The sequence below is a fragment of the Sinohyriopsis cumingii genome, chromosome 19 (genome assembly GCF_028554795.1).
Source record: "Sinohyriopsis cumingii isolate HCF-2022 chromosome 19, ASM2855479v2, whole genome shotgun sequence".
In the NCBI taxonomy this organism is placed as follows: Eukaryota; Metazoa; Mollusca; class Bivalvia; order Unionida; family Unionidae; genus Sinohyriopsis; species Sinohyriopsis cumingii.
The window spans coordinates 47,740,984-47,759,066 of NC_142979.1; the positions used below are offsets into that span (position 1 = coordinate 47,740,984).

An 18,083-nucleotide genomic window follows, 5' to 3' on the forward strand; every position below is an offset into this window, starting at 1 on the left:
CATGACTGCAGTAATGTCACCATGCATCAGGACAATGTATGACTGCAGTAACACCACCTTGAATCAGGACAATGTATGACTGCAGTAACACCAACATGCATCAGGACAATGTATGACTGCAGTAACACCACCATGCATTAGGACAATGCATGACTGCAGTAATGTCATCATGCATCAGGACAATGCATGACTGCAGTAACACCACCTTGAATCAGGACAATATATACTGCAGTAACACCACCCTGCATCAGGACAATGTATGACTGCAGTAATGCCACCATAGATCAGGACAATGTATGACTGCAGTAATGCCACCATACATCAGGACAATACATGAATGCAGTAACACCACCATGCATCATGACAATGTATACTGCAGTAACACCACCCTGCATCAGGACAATGTATGAAGGTGAACTTCAATCTCAAAAGGAACAAATCTGTTTTGACAGACTGTCACAAGAGATGAATAGTTTTTCTACTACACAGTACCATTCAGTCTCTAATGAATACAAAGATGAACACTGACACCTGTATCACCTTCGAAACTGCTATTTAACTACTGTGAGCGGCAAGGTCTGCATCCATGACACTGTATTCCACTGTCCAGTGGATTCTAAAGACTTTTATTGTGTGTGTGTGTGTGTGTGTGTGTGTGTGTGTGTGTGTGTGTGTGTGCGTGTGTGATGCTGATGTATGACAATGTTAAAATCTACAAGCTATTTTGGGTCTGAAAGTGTATTAAATTTTTCGATAAAACATATTTTCTTTTAGTTTATTCAGATTAAAATATTCAGTCTTTTTCTACACAAGAACATAACTTATTCTCTGTCGATGAAATCACTTGGGTTATGTCGACCTTTCTATATGCTAAATGATGTGTTGGTATTACATTCTGCAGAGTCTTCATGAAACTGAAGTGGGGATAGACATAATCTATTGCATGAGCAGATTATACAAGATTCGGTGTTTTATGTACGTTTTCTTCATTCACATCTGTATATACTTTATTCATAGACAAAATAAAAATATAAGACAACTTTTCATACCTTCTCCTGATCTGACAAGCTCTTTTTAATTTTGTTGTCATGGAAACTGTGAAGCTGAGAGCCACTGAATTCACTACTAGATTCCTATATGAATGAGAAAATACTGTTGAAAAATATAATACTAATTTATTGTGTCTAGGAAACTAAACACTGTCTTATTACGATTACTGTATGCATGCCCAGCTGTAAACTGAGCATAGTTCCAGATAGGCAGATGCATGATATGATGATATTGTTACTGCCACTTACGATTTAGTTAATCTCATTTAACCAGACTCTCACATGGCTCTATGAGATCTACTTCATATGAGGATCTGTTAATTTTATCTCCATCAATCTCATTCAAACCAATCAATATTTATGCAAAATATGATGTCATACCAAGACATATTATGTCACCTGATATCATTAGCCAATCAAACAACTTTTCCAAATTTTTTGGGAAAGCCTCATTCTGGTGTTACAAGGAAAAATCATCTTTCATGCGATCTTTAACTGGTGAAAGAATATCTGGTGAAGATCTCACACAGCCTTGTCAGAGTCTGGCAAAGTAGCGTGTAGCATAAACCCTGATCTGCCAGCACATTATAATCATGATCAGCAGATCTGGGTTTATGCTGTACACAGCTGGATGCATGTTAGATACATGTAGATATGGTAGTAAAGAGGTAAGTGTGATCACCATAAAAGAACACATTTATAAACATGGGTGACCATGTCCTGGTGGGGGTTGGGGTTGGTTGAAACAGTGGAGGGGTGGAAGTTGCATCTTCCAGTACTTTTAAACAATCCATTGTGCAATACATATATATATATATATATATAGAGAGAGAGAGAGAGAGAGAGAGAGAGAGAGAGAGAGAGAGAGAGAGGGAGAGAGAGAGAGCTTCCCTTACATGCCCACAAAAACCCAAAAAAATTCATATGGATGCTCATGTTTATTAACATAGGTTTATACCAATAAATATTAGTAATGTGAATAGAAACAAAACTGTCAGACATATTGTGTTCTTGTGAAATTTGCTGATTTCCACAAGTGTATGTATACATTTGGTTTGCATGTTGTGTGACCAAAAGGTTCACAAAAGACTCATTCTAGACTTATCTGCATCAAATATGTAAAATTTTGACTGTCAGGATAAAACTACAGGGAAAGGTTAAGAAACCATGAAGATTGGTTTGTGCCAGTTAACAGAATCAATTACCCCACCCACCCCAACAAAAATTTGAGGTTCAAAATGTGTCAGATCATAAATTAATAAAGTAAAAGGAATTTAAAAGAAAAACAATAGCCTGTTTAACTAAGGTAATGCCAGTCTATTTAAATCCTTACCTTATCAAAACTTGAGAAAAGTGGCTGAAAATCATTTAAATTTGAACCCCACCCTTGCAGTGCAAAATAATGTGGCAATACAAATAATTAGAGTGGACTATAATGTATTCTTGGTATCTCTGGGGACACAAAATAAATATTTGCCATTAAAAACCACTTTAAACAAATTTGCCAACAAAAAACATGGAGATCACTTACAGATGACCTTGACAAAGAAAGCATGGTGCGGGTAGGGGAACGAGAATCTCTGGGTCTTCTGGTAGGTGACAAAGATTTAGAAAGTCGCTCCTTTTCCATCTCCAGTCGAATTTTTTCAGACTCCCGTGCAATTTCATTGCGGGTCTCCTCCACACTGTCTGTCTCAATCTTTTTGTCAAGTCTAAAATTTTCAAGAGATATTATATGGTTAAATTACAGGCTGAAATAAATCATGTTGGGAATTTTCCAAAACAAAACGCAAAAATATAAAATATACATTATTGTTAGAACCAATGAGGTGTATTAACTTGAAATTAACCTCTCCCTACAGTGCCAAAAATGTAAAAGAATTATACAAACAGTAAGTTTGGTCAAATGTGCCATGCAGAATTACGTAAGTGTAGCTTTGATTCACACACCTTGCTCAACAATTACAGATCATGCCCACAAAGTTCCAATTCAAAGTTTGCATAACTGTTATTAAACTTAACCATATTTCTCAATAACCTCATAAATAAATGAACCAGTCTGCCAAATGACTACTTTACACTGATACAAGGTTGACTTTAAACAGGAACTTTTGCCATTGTCAATATCACTGCACATAGCCTGAGACTTCACATCACAACATCAAAGTACCTGTGTGCTTCCAGTTCATAGAATAGTAGTGAATTCTTTTGAATAACTGTATCCATGAAGGGAAAACTAAAAGCTGCAAAACAAGGCTTGTAACCAGAGAAATGCAAAATGGAAGTAAATGATACTCATACAGTGGAAGAAAAAGATAATTATTAATTTCCAGCAATGTTAAATAAGAACCTAGTAACTAATATTCATAAATTCTAATAAACTCATGCAAGTATACATTTTATTCATAAATTTGAATAAATGCACTCATATATACATTGTATTTATAAAGGGCAGAAAAATAGCATTGCAAAATGCTTGGTATGCATTTCTGAGATCATTGTGCAACCCAAGCTAGTTTTAGATTGTGCATAAGTACAAGGTTGCAGATCCAAACCTAATGGTTTCCTTTATGATGTAAATTATTACATCTCACTATATGATCAACATTAAATAATTAAAAGTAGAAGGGATTTGCTTTTCAAAGCAAAAACGTGTCTCACCCCCACCCACACCCATGGCAATTAATGTCATTCTGTGACAAGATTACCTAACTGACAAAATGTTAGTAAAAATCTAGCAGGGTGAATAAATTGAAAGTTTTTAGAATGTGATATTTGTTTTGTTTGCTTGTTTTTACGTGTATTGGTTTGAACAGCACCTTTAATACATTACAGGCTATGATGGATGAGTGGTCAAAGGCATTCACCTTTACAGATTGGTGACATTTCACCTATGCCCACATGGGTCTGAGAACTCTCAGCTTGGCCAATGTAGGTATGTGAGAAAGCTTGCCAGTAGCTTCCCATATCCAACAGTGGAGCTAGGGGGATGGAATCTAGGACCAAAAAGATAATAGATTTTTGTTTTTTTAAATACTGCAAACCAATTAGGTCTAAGAACAAAAAGTAGACAAATTGTCATAATATCATTAATATGTAACCACAATTTCTACAAGTGTCTTCAAAGATGCATGAAAAACTTTATTTGTATACCTGAAGGAGTTTATGATAAATTCTAGCAAGAGATGTAGCATAATCATTATGAAAAGGTTTTTAACATAGTGTGTGTGTGTGTGTGTGTGTGTGTGTGTGTGTGTGTGTGTGTGTGTGTGTGTGTGTGTGTGTGTGTGTGTGTGTGTGTGTGTGTGTGTGTGTGTGTGTGATTTGGATTTTTAACATAGCTTTAACAACTTTTTAGTCATATCTCTACGATGTCTGCAGTGTGTCAGTTTATAGTGATATCTAGCACTGGGGCATCATGCTGCAAACATATAGCATGATGTCCCATCCAATCACATTATCCTCACACCTGGCCAACCTGTCCTAACACTAATCTCTTAATGCTGAGTGCCTAGTGAGGCAGCTGTATTTTTATAAGTCTTTGGTATGACTCAGTTGGGGTTCAAACCTATGACCTCCCACATCCATGGTGGCCACTCTAACCACTAGGCCACAGGAGTGGTCCCATACATGTGCAAAACATAATTTAAAAACGTTTGTAATGAGTTTTAAATCTGATCATATAAAGCATGTATTTTGTCTATATGAAGGGAAATTTATTTAATCATGCCTAAATTGTTCAAACAAGTTACAAAATCTGTAAATGAAAAATTGCTATAGTTGCTTGAAAATCTAATCGGTTCATCTACATATTAATACAAAATATGCATCCAAAACATTTGTTTGTCCACCTCAAGTAATCCCTTAAAATATGCAATCCTAAATCAAGCTCATATGAGCATGTGATAGCTTGTGACAAGCTCATGCTAAGATTGTTACGATCTTAAGTCTAAGCTAGCAGACTAGGTGGGAACTCACAGCAAACTCATAGAAGCTTGTATAAGAAATTTGGCAACATCTATGTTTGCTTGCACGATCTGGCTAACAAACCCTGCAGATAAAATATTCATCTAGAAAACTTGATATATAGTGATGGTGAGAAATTTGCTACATGATGTCAAATTTTGTATGTATAAAATCATTAACTTGCATGTCAAATCCATAATCTTTACATGTTTGGAAAGGTGTTGAAATTCCCAGTTATTTTATTTTAGCTCTTTATTGCATTGGTATATTAATCCTGGGGAATTATGCAGGAGTACTGTGGATGTTGCTATATATTTGCAAGTTTTGGACAATTTACACCTATGTAATTGCATGTTTTTGTTGGTACCTAATGAAGATTAATGAATTTATAATCCGCAATTTTTAAATAACTGTAACTATGTAATGTGAATATTGATTTCTCACATTAGTGAAAAGTTATGACTAATTAACACTTTACAAAAAACAATAATTTAATGAGAAGAATTTGTATGCCAGTATTTTATTCACAATTCTAACATATATACAAACATGAACAAAGTTTTTGCAATGTTCATAAAATCAATTTAAAAAACAGTGTGAATTTGTATGTGAAATGAAAAGCTGAATGGAGTAGAAAGTAGAACAATATGTCAGCCAACCAAATCAATATCAAAAATACATTTTAACTACCACCAAGTATATAGAACAAAACTTATCATCCCTAGTGATACTGTGACTGAAATTTCAGTCAAATCATTATATCACCAAAATAATGATATTTCACCAAATTTCAGTGAAATCATTATATCATCAAAATAATGATATTTCACCAAATTTCAGTGAAATCATTATATCACCAAAATAATGATATTTCACCAAATTTCAGTGAAATCATTATATCACCAAAATAATATTTCACCAAATTTCAGTGAAATCATTATATCACCAAAATAATATTTCACCAAATTTCAGTGAAATCATTATATCACCAAAATAATGATATTTCACCAAATTTCAGTGAAATCATTATATCACCAAAATAATGATATTTCACCAAATTTAAGTGAAATCATTATATCACCAAAATAATTATATTTCACCAAATTTCAGTGAAATTTCACTGAGATTTAGCCAAATTTTCATTGAAAAAATATCCATGAGTAACAGTACTTCACTCATATAAAAACTAACTTTTATTTCATTTTACTACAATGTATTTTTTGCTGTTTGTACTTTCTGAATGACTTTCAGCAAAACTTAGCTTTTCCATTTCTAATAGCTCTAATTTTATTGTTCATTTTTGGAACAATAACTTCTTTCCATTTTCTTTCTTATGTTTATTTTTAAAAAAATATTTTTGGGTTTAACTGCCCTCAGATGACAAGATTGTTGTCCATTTTAAAGCAGAATACCCCTATTATCCTGACTTGAATCCAATTTCCCTTGACAGGACAGTTTTTAATTATCTAGTTGTGCTAGAATTCTGAGAAAAATCAGTGTAATTATATCATAATAAATGTTTGTCACAGCTGTTTATGGATTGAGGGCTCATTCAAGTTCAAGCTATCACAACAGCATCAACAGTTTGTCCATTCAAAAGTCCAGTCTACAACTTCTGTATCTCATGTATGTCATATAATAGCTGTACAAATCTGCATCATTTATACTGAAATATTACTGTGATTAATAAAGTGCTGTATAATTTATATCTATTATTTCATTTGAAACTTTTTTAAATGTTAGTGAAAATTTACTAAATTTCAGTAAAATAGTCTATACTAATTCAGAAATTTCACTATTTCAGTCAAATTTTAAAAAGAATTCAATAAGTTTTCAGCAAAAAGTTTGGAAATTTTTTAGTGAATATTTGTGAAATCTCAATGAAAGTTTTCGTCAAGATTTTAGTGAAATCTTGCCATCCTATCACTATCCCAGTGTGACAGTCATTGTATAATTACTTTTCTATATGTTCTTGGTTTAAAGAGCAATGTAGGGAGAGTGAGGCATCATCAGATAGGAAGTAGTCATCCTAAAAATGGAAATAAAGTCTCGTTTTCCATTCATGAGTTATTGTTGTAATTACTTATTTTTACCAATTGTTGATTCATCAAAACAGTGTTGACTTCACCCATTTCTAGAACCAGGCATATTTAAGAATAAATTTATGTTCATTTTACCTGGGATAAACTATTATACCCTGACTATGAAAAGGCAGCAACAAATGCAATGTAGAAAGCAGGTTGATGGCTGGGGATAAAACATAGCACTTCTAGAAACCTGGCAATACTCTATTTATGTTTTGTTTAATTTTAATTAAGTATTGTGTACATGGAACAATTAGTACTTTAAAGGAATCAATAGTTTTATCCCCCCCAAAAAATGTGTATGTCTTACATTTGCTGGGATACCTTCTTTGACTACCTGTATGTTTTGTTCTATGGCAAAAAATAAAAGTTCTATAGCATTTTATGCAATTTAGAAATAAATATTAAATTAGAAAGGCTACCAGTACACCTGAATTATATCTTTTGGTCTTTTGAGAATAAAATTAGGAGGTCCTGATTTCAGAACCACCAATATTTAAGCCTTATCTGGTAAAAATACTGGTAGTTTGAACACTTGTTCTGGTAATGTGGAGCACATGTGATGCAAAGAAAAGAAATGAACTTACAGAATATTCAATAATAAATATTTATAGAACATACAACACCAATGACAACAAATGGTACAAATTATCATAATACAGTACCTACTAAAAAACATCAGAGTATCTTATACATAAGAGACAGATTATCTCAAGCCTACATAACAGACTTCAGAGTATCTCAGACCTACATTACAGACCTCAGAGTATCTCAGGCCTAGATAACAGAATTCAGAGCATCTCAAACCCACATAACAGACCTTCAAGAATCTCAGGCCTACATAATGGACTTCTGAGTATACTTTTATTCCAGTTAAATACATGAGTTACACAGTACATGACACCCTGATGAGTAATAATATTTAGCTATAATAAGCTTCATTCCATAATCTCAAAAGAATGATAGACAATTTTAGATATTGAGAAAAATACTTGGTATCGACAAGAGGACCCACAATGTGGTTCACAACACAACTTCTAATGATGATATATACACATACCAAGTTTGTTTTATCTCTTTGCCTCAAAAGGCTCTAAAGTTATAGAACCAATAGGAAAATAAGACAGAAAACTGAAAATAATGATCTAAGACCTTGAACTTTAATTTAGATGTGGTAGACAACATATCTTTTTATTTATAAGTTTACAACCTGGATTGATCTGATATTCCAATCCATGTCCCTGTAGTCACAAGTTTGGCACACTAACCACAAAGTCACCATGCCTTACAATATGCAAGGAAGTACATCAGGCCTTTTTACAATGCTGAGCCCACAGGGTACATCAAACACATTCTTGTGATGATATACCAATATCAAATTCCCAATCAGTTAGCTATTTGTCATCTTTCTATCTATTTCCAGACTGTTTCCTGACATGAATTTGTCTCGTCAGACTCTTGAAATGCTGTTACCTATTTCCAGTCTATTTCCTGGCATGAATATGTCTTGTCAGATTCTTGAAATGCTGTTATCTGTTTCCAATCTATTTCCTGACCTGAAATTGTCTTGTCAGATTCTTGTAATGCTGTTATCTATGTCCAGTCTATTTCCTGACATGAATTTGTCTTGTCAGACTCTTGCCATGCTGTTACTTGTAGTATCCAGTTTGTTGCCATAAGGCCGATTTCATAAATGAGAGACAGACATCATAAAATGGAGGACAGCACAAGAAACTTTTCATATGACAATGTTTAGGTAACAATATTTCTAGCCATGACAAACTTGATTCCATACACATACATGCTTATTTATGGATATGACTGTATATCTGTATACATGCATGTAGAAATAAATCAAAGCATTTTATTGACAGAAGCCTCAGATATCTCGAGTTATACATAGTTCTCAGCACTAAGGACATAATAATGCCATCTTTTCAATCACCACATTTTATTGCAAATTATGAGCAAATTTCCTAGCATGATGAGTTTGGAGAAGAAAGATAAGTTCTGCTAGGGAACACCCAAACACTATATATTTTTTTGAGTGATATTTCTTATGTACTTGCCAAAATTGTAAAATCTTCTCTTTTCAAACATCATAGCTAACAAGAAAAAGCATATGATTTTTAATAAGTAAATGGACTAATAAAAAGATTCATTCTTTTTTAACATTACTGGCATGATACTTTTGTAACATTATGATACCTTTTTAACATTACAATACTTTTTCACATTATGATGTTTTTAACATTATAACACTTTTTTAACATTATGATGTGTTTTTAACATTATGATAATTTTGTAACATTCTCAGATACTTCATTTTATTCAGACAGATCAAAATCAATAGAACAAAAACTTTGTGACTTAAATTTCTGCAAATATGTCAAAAATATGAAACATGGTAATAATTTTTTTATCACATACTGTAAATATAAATCAGAGTTATAAAATCAAATAATAAATATAAAGTCACACTGTAACCCAATACATCAGCAATGACATGAAAAATCACAAGTTGATTTGACCATTCCTGTCATATAATACAATGGTATATTATAGTAATATTCATTACCATATATACTCACTTCTAAGATTAGTGCAACTGCAAGCTGCACAGACCCACAGCTGCTGTTACATAATGTGCTGTCAGATCTGGGGTCTGTGCAGTTAGGAGTAATCATTAGAACAAACAACGTAGACCCTGGTATGCAGGCGCATTATGCTATGGCAGATAATGATCTTTGTTTTTGGCAGTTTGACATAACTTATAAGCAAATATATATGTTACATATACAGTATTTAAAAAGTACCAAATTATTTACCCTGTTACACTGACCATAGGATTCTCTATACATACTGTCATGCAAAACTTGATTAATTAAAAAATGTACTATACATATACTTTTTTAAAAGTTGAGTCCAACTGCAATCTACAAAGACCCAGGTCTGCCAGTACATGATGCACCAGCAGATCTGGGTCTATGCAGTTTGTTAGGCACAATCATTAAAACAAACAACACAGAACCTGTGTTATGTCATTATGTGACAGAAGATCAGGGTTTCTGTTGTTTACTATTGAACTTGGCTTATAAGCGAGTATGTGTGGTACTGTATACTGATATATGAAAATCCATCAAGTTCCTTTGACACTGCCAGCAGTGATTTGTTTTACATTTCTAAAGTTTCAAACATAAAATGTTAGAAAATGATAACAAAAAATGATACAATCAATTATAAGTACCTTATATACTTGCTTATGAGTCCAACTGCAAACTGCACAGACACAGAACTGCCATATCATAATGCTCTGGCAGACCGAGGTCTGTGCAGTTTGTTAGGAGTAATCTATAGAACAAACAACATAGACCCTGATCTGCAGGCACATTATGCTATGGCAGATCAGGATCTTAGTTGTTTGCAGTTTGACTTGACTTATATAGGAGTATATATATATGGTATATATCATGACCTGATTATATAAATAATGCATACCTTATGATTTATGAAAATCATACAATAGCATATGCAGTCACTTATAAGTACCACATACACTCACTTATTAGTCGAGTCTAACTGCAAATAATATAGCTCCTGATCTGCTATAGCATAATGCACCTACAGATCAGGGCCTATGTTGTTTATTTTACTGATTACTCCTTACAAACTGCACAGATCCAGATCTGCTGGCACATGTGATGGCAGATCTGGGTCTGTGCAGTTTGCAGTTTGCCTTGTCTTATAGGAAATAAAGACAGTAATGTACAATTGCAAACTGCACAAATCCGGATGTGCCAATGAATAAAGCCAGCAGATCTAGGTCAATGCAGTTTGTTAGATCGGGGTCTTGTTTGTAGTTGGCAATTATATCGACTACAGCAAATGGACACCATTCTTAAAACTTTTGAAATTTGCAGTCTTGGATTTTTGTTCACGCACAAATAACACAACTGTTCCAGTGATTCTAAACACAAATCAAATGCCCGTAATTGCTGAGCATATCCTGGGCACATGTACATAGCAAATGTACTGAATGAACAAATTTCAAGATAAATCTTGAAGTTCCATCAAGTGTATTGTTGTCTTGATGTCAGAGAGAAACATGAACCTCTTGTACTGAACAATTTACTTTTTTCTTCTGCTAATTAGAAGACCATGCATTAGTGACACTACTGATACCATGCATCAATCACATCTTGAGGAAATTAAAGAACATTATTTTAACTTTTTTGCAGTAATTGGAGAGTCTATCAGTCAGCTACTATGCTTCCACAAACCTTATGAGAAATCTTCCCAAGTCTCATACCACCCCCCACCCCCAAAGTCATCACATTTATTTACTATTTTGCAGTGTAAATGCATTTGCTTGCTGATAGACTGGCATATAAATGAAGATATTTGAACCAGAGTGATCTGAACAGTTTCTAAAGCCTTGATCTGTGTATGTACTTTTCACCAAAGCAAGTTGATATTGCTTTTCCAGATGTGTGGACTTTTTGGAACTCACAATGTAAAATGTAGAAAATTAAAGGAAAAGAGAGGAATAAATACACCCCACCCCCAGTGCAGCACCAGAGCAAGGCAAACGAGGCAACTGCCTTGGGCCCTGCGCTTTCAAGAATCAACTCTGCAATGCAATTTATTTGCTTGGGACCCAGCTCATCGCTTGCTACCTTAGTCCCCACATGCTGCCTTGGGTCCCGCACATCCTAGGGCCAGGCCTGACCACCATCCCACTGCAAGTAACCAAATATGGCAATAAATACTCCTTTCCAGGGCACACAATTAAAGGTGACCCTCAAATGACTCCCAAATGAGCCAGAGTTGAAGATGAACTTTATGCCAATTTGTGAAAAGTCACAGAAATTGTAAGAATCAAATTTGATGTGTTATATATATATATATATATATATATATATATATATATATATATATATATATATATATATATATATATATATATATATATATATATATATATATATATATATATATATATATATATATATATATATATATATATATATATATATATATATATATATATATATATATATATATATATATATATATATATATATATATATATATATATATATATATATATATATATATATATATATATATACAATTTTGCATCTTGAGTGGCATCTATTCAATCTGGCTAACAAATGTCTTATGAGAAATAAAGAGAAGAACTGGTAGACCAACAGAGAGATCCATTTAATCAAACTGTTACCTGCAAGACATTGGGGCATAAACAAAAACCTAATATTCATTAATTTTGCTGATGTTGAGACCACTGTGACTCCTGGAAAGTGATACATAGGTCTCATTATTTGTCTAAGCAGCCAAGACCAAATAAGGTGAATATTAATTCTGTAGGATGGACATGGACCTCTGCTTTCAACTGATTTTTTCTATTGCAAGCCTCTCCATTGATATCTACAAGTGAACAATTCACAAAAAAATCCATTTCTCAGAAACTGATTCTCCATCTATCCTCCTTCCTGTGGACAAATATAAATGGCAGTTCACTTAACTGATAGCCAATGACTCAAGCTTGAGTTATCCTACCTATCCATTCTTTTGAAAATCTTGAAAATTCTTCTAATAAACCAGAGAAGTCATCATCTGTGTGATACTTAATTAACTCATTGGCATCATTTGAATTGTCCATAGAATTGTTAGCCATAGTATCACTCCCTTTAGCATTAAAATCTTCTTTTGAGGAAACCCAAAGATTTTTGTTGACATCTATCGTGCATAATCATTACCTGTTTATTTTTCAAATCCAGCAAATGGACTAAAATGAACAGCTCTCTTTCTGTCATGGCTAGAATTTGTATCATTATCTCATATTAAGTTCATGCAGATGAACAAATTTTTGTGTTGATATAATTCTCCTTGTCTTCATAAAATAAATTTTTATTATCTGCACAATATGATTGTGTTGTACATGGCTTAATCAAAGCATGATTATATTTTCTGCTGATGACTTCTCTTTTTTTGTCTCTGAAGTCTTCATATTCATGTGCCGTTCTCCTGGATAATCTTCTAGGTCTTTGGAGGATCAAGGCATGGCCACCTTCAGGACTGGATATCTCTTAGCACAGCAAGATGTAAACATTTCCAAATCTATTTTACAATTATTTTTTCTATAGGTAATACCAGAAATTGGTACTTTTGTTAAAGAACCTTCCAGCTTCATTGTGGAAGAAATTATCTGATTTGGACATACAGTTATCTACACAACTGTATTGGTTTATACCTGTGGTAACCCTCTGTCTCTGAGAGTGTGAAACTATGTCCTGCACTGGTTGTCCTGTCTCCCATCTTAAGCCCTTGTGTCATTTGTACTCCTTTTGCATTGGGAGACACATTCTTGGAGCTTGTCACTGTAATGAAGTTAGGTTCCTTGTTGTCAGTGTCTTTTAACTAGTCTCATCCATGGCTTCTTCAAGTTTTGGAAACTCATCTCTTTCTTCCCTGACATTTCTATTATCCATGGCCTTCTCCTCCAAGATACAAAACAATATAGTTTTTTTTTGGCTATCTGTGTGTCAATCTCAACTTAATCTGGCTCTGTAGTTTTTTTTGGCTATCTGTGTGTCAATCTCAATTTAATCTGGCTCTGTAGTTTTTTTTGGCTATCTGTGTGTCAATCTCAACTTAATCTGGCTCTGTAGTTTTTTTCTGGCTATCTGTGTGTCAATCTCAACTTAATCTGGCTCTGTAGTTTTTTTTGGCTATCTGTGTGTCAATCTCAACTTAATCTGGCTCTGTAGTTTTTTTTGGCTGTCTGTGTGTCAATCTCAACTTAATCTGGCTCTGTAGTTTTTTTTTGGCCGTCTGTGTGTCAATCTCCACTTAACCTGGCTCTGTAGTTTTTTTTTGGCTGTCTGTGTGTCAATCTCAACTTAATCTGGCTCTGTAGTTTTTTTTGGGCTGACTGTGTGTCAATCTCAACTTAATCTGGCTCTGTAGTTTTTTTTTGGCTATCTGTGTGTCAATCTCAACTTAATCTGGCTCTGTAGTTTTTTTTTGGCTATCTGTGTGTCAATCTCAACTTAATCTGGCTCTGTAGTTTTTTTTTGGCTATCTGTGTGTCAATCTCAACTTAATCTGGCTCTGTAGTTTTTTTTTGGCTATCTGTGTGTCAATCTCAACTTAATCTGGCTCTGTAGTTTTTTTTTGGCTATCTGTGTGTCAATCTCAACTTAATCTGGCTCTGTAGTTTGTTTTTGGCTATCTGTGTGTCAATCTCAACTTAATCTGGCTCTGTAGTTTTTTTTTGGCTATCTGTGTGTCAATCTCAACTTAATCTGGCTCTGTAGTTTTTTTTTGGCTATCTGTGTGTCAATCTCAACTTTATCTGGCTCTGTAGTTTTTTTCTGGCTGACTGTGTGTCAATCTCCACTTAACCTGGCTCATAATCACATTGAATGATTCCATCTTCTTTTAAAAAAAATTGCAGTTGTGAAGATATTTTTCGAGACAGAAGTATTCTTTTGAAGGTTTCTTTAGCACTGATTTTATGAGAAAATGTGAAATTATGATCTTCGTCCTCAAAACTGCATTGGCTTCCTTGCTGGAACAGTTCAGATTGGTCAACGTAATATTGTTTCTTGAAATCTTTAGTTTCAAAAGTTTCATCCACTGTATCTGCATCATAATTTTTGTTATCTTCACAGTATATTGTATTGTTGTCAGTTACTTTATCAGATGGAAAACTTTCAATGCCATTATGAGACACTATAGATTCCATGCTATCATATAGCTTGTGTTCCTCTGATGGCGTCAAATGCTGAAACAAAGACAGATCAGTCGATTTATAGCCATCTCTGAATCCACTCATCAAACAGTTTGGACTATCTTCTGTTGATGAGTGAGATTCACAGTCGACATAACCATTCATTTTGCTTGAGTCCATGCTGTCTTTTAGGCCTCTATCTAAACGAATCCTTTGACCTGAATTTTTACTTTTTTCTATATCTGATGTACCCCTTAGCTTAAACTCAGCATCTGAACAAGTATAAAGTCTTTCAAAATTTTCATCATTCTTTACAAATCTGGAAAGCCTTGTTTGGAATGCACCATTATCGTTTCCATTCTCATGAGAAATGTTGTCATCATGGCCTTCGAAAGAACCATTACTAGGACTAAAATGCCACTGCTTCTCAACAGAATCTGAATCTTTTTTTCTGTCTGTTCCTAAAACAATGAAAGCTGAGGACCTAAAGCTGGGCCTCCCAGAATCATCTACCAAAATGGAGACTTCACTTCTAAAGAGGCAACTTTTTCCAGAATCGTTAAGTTCTAAACCAAATTTTCTCTCGTGGTCAACTTTGTCATCTTCAACTTTGTGATCCAAATAGTGGTCATGACAACCTAGTCTTGCAGAGTTACTATTACCATCTGTTATAGCAAAATTTGCATTGGGTAAGAGTCTGTTACGGTCTTCTCCATGTATGCTGCTGTTATTGCAATTTAACTCTGTACACTGCTTTTGTTTTGATAAAGAAAATTTTTGGTGACACGATGAAATGGTGACATCACTCTCTATCTTATCCAAACTCTTCATAAGAATGTCATTGATTGGAGAACAACAATTGACTGAGATAAGCATGTTTGTTTGACTAGATGAATCTTCTGAATTAATACTTCTATCCATCAAACTGTTAGCACTGTTGCTGTGGCAACCAGTCATCTTATCAGAAATACTGTGCTTTTCCAGTCTATTTTTCCCAGCCTCAAGGTCATCCCTGTCATAATCGTTCTTATCCCACTGAGTAGCTCTGTCTTGGACAAGACAAAAAATATTAGCAAACCCATTTGAACTTGCTTGAAGAAAGTTCTTGGCCAGGCCTGAAAGATCTGAAAGACTAACCAGAGGCATCAGAGTTCCATCTTCTGCTTGTGTTCCCACCACTCGTTTCTTGAGAGGACCTCCCTGCTGGGTGTCCATAGTGGAGGTGCTAACACATGAGGAGTTGTAAGTTTCTTTAAGGTAGCTTTTACGACTAAAATTAATATCAGGGTATGTCTCAACTGCCTGACATGCCTTTTCCATCTGAGAATCATCACTTAAAGAGGTGAGAGATTCTGATGGAATTTTTTTCCTGTCCGGTGATATATCATAATCCAAACTATCATTCTGATTGTCCAGGCTTTTAATCTCAATGACAGTTACTGGTGACAGATGACTGCATGGACTTGAAGAAGATGGAGTTGGAGACAAAAGTTTGTCATCTCTATCACTGACAGTAAGAAAGTTGGAAGATGTGGACAATCTTCTTTCTTCTCTTCCATGTGTTAAAGAATGCAGTCCTTCACCTGAATTTCCATCATGTTCCTCTGGCAGTGTATCTATACTTTTGAAGACTTTTTCAACTTGATGCCCCCATTGTCTCCCTGACATAATCTCTGCAACTTCTAAGCTATCTGTGGAAATTACTTGTTTTGTCTCACTGTGTGGAACTGGAGTCTTGGGTCTCTCAGTGATACATGATATCTTATTATCTACAGGACTACATATGTCACCTTCAGAACCAAGTTTGTCAGAAACAACGATGCTTGGAACACTTATCAAAGCTTTGCATTTACTGCTATCTGAGGTATCAGTATGTTTCTGTATAAATAATTCTGCATGTTCTGTACTTGCCGAGTTGCCAAAATTTTCATCACAAGTACTGGAATGGAACACATGCAAATAAATATTATTTTCTGTGTGCTCATCTGAGTCATTATATTCTTTGGAATTTTTTTCCTCCTGGATGAAAAACTTTTTCATATGGGAATCTCTGTTCTCCTGGAAATCAAAACTCGGGGATCTGGAATGCACCTTAATGTCGTCTTCTTCACTCAGTGTTTCCAGAAACAGTGGTAGTGAATTTTGTCGGTTTCTAGAATACATCTGCCTCTTCCTATCCACAGAAGTTTCGTGAGTTTTTGATTTACAATTAACATCTTCAGAAGCCTGGGAGTCTGTATTTTTAATCAGCCGGTCAGAAACTGTAGTCCTGCTGAGAGGGCGATGTTGTAATATTTTGTCATTAAAGCTATTTGTTCGAGGCCTTGAGCCTGACTTAAAGAATCTTTTGGGGTATTGGAAAGGCCTCATTGCCTTATATGTAGACAGAGAGGAACTATCATTTAATTTATCAAATGACTCTTTCCAAGCATTAATTTTGGAGTTGTTGCTGCCTCTATTAGGAAAATAACTTTGATCAAAACTTTTGCAGTACTCTGGATAACTAGTCTGACCTTGATGGGGCATAATTGAGTGTAAGTTGGTACTGTTCTTGACCATTTTCTCATACCAGCTACGCATGAACCTCTCAGGAAGAAATTCACTGCCATCAGCAAAACCAAGATTCATTAGAACCTGCTCAGCTACCAGTGGTTGATAGTTCATTGCATCAAGTGGCACAGATGGGTGTTGTCTATGAAAGGTTACACCAGAGTGCCTCATTGAAGGAAGAGGTGACCTGGCTGGGTAACCACCACCGAAAACATCCCCTTTACAAAAAAATGTACCACCTTTTTGCATAACTGATGAATTAGATTGCTGGAAGTTGTCAAAATCATGATTGATCCTATCATTTGATGTGCTTGATGACACAGAATTTGATGTAATAAACTGATCACTAGTTGTTTCTGAGGACACGACAGAGCTGGCAAAGGATGAATCCACCCTACTGATGTGAGGCTTTATTCTCTTTAGCTTTGAATATTGCTCAAAAAGTCCATAAGAATCAATGGATATTTGTGCACTATCCGTGGATGATGTGCTAGATGTATCTGCTCCTCCCCTGTGCTTTTTCCTGCTAAACACCTTCTTGGCAAATGGAAATTCTTCATTATCTTCATCTGGAATGATCAAGTCATGATGTCTCTGTTGGCCTTTTTTAATAATTTTTTGTGAATTTTTTTGTCCAACAACTCTTTGTTTCTTTGAGTCCTCTCTAGAGGAGCTTAC

The 18,083-nt window shown here is 34.6% G+C and overlaps 1 protein-coding gene across 3 annotated transcripts in view; it reads right to left on the reverse strand.

Annotated features, from left to right (window-relative positions):
• Positions 1-18,083, reverse strand: part of LOC149775653 (uncharacterized) — a 283,048-nt gene that overhangs the window by 99,705 nt on the left and 165,260 nt on the right. For all 3 annotated transcript variants that reach the window (XM_089943843.1, XM_089943842.1, XM_089943844.1), the window contains 2 exons: positions 2,581-2,761; positions 1,050-1,133 (listed from right to left, as the gene is read on the reverse strand). In XM_089943843.1, the coding sequence (XP_089799969.1) occupies positions 1,050-1,133; positions 2,581-2,761 (265 nt within the window). The remainder of the gene's footprint in view (positions 1-1,049; positions 1,134-2,580; positions 2,762-18,083) is intronic.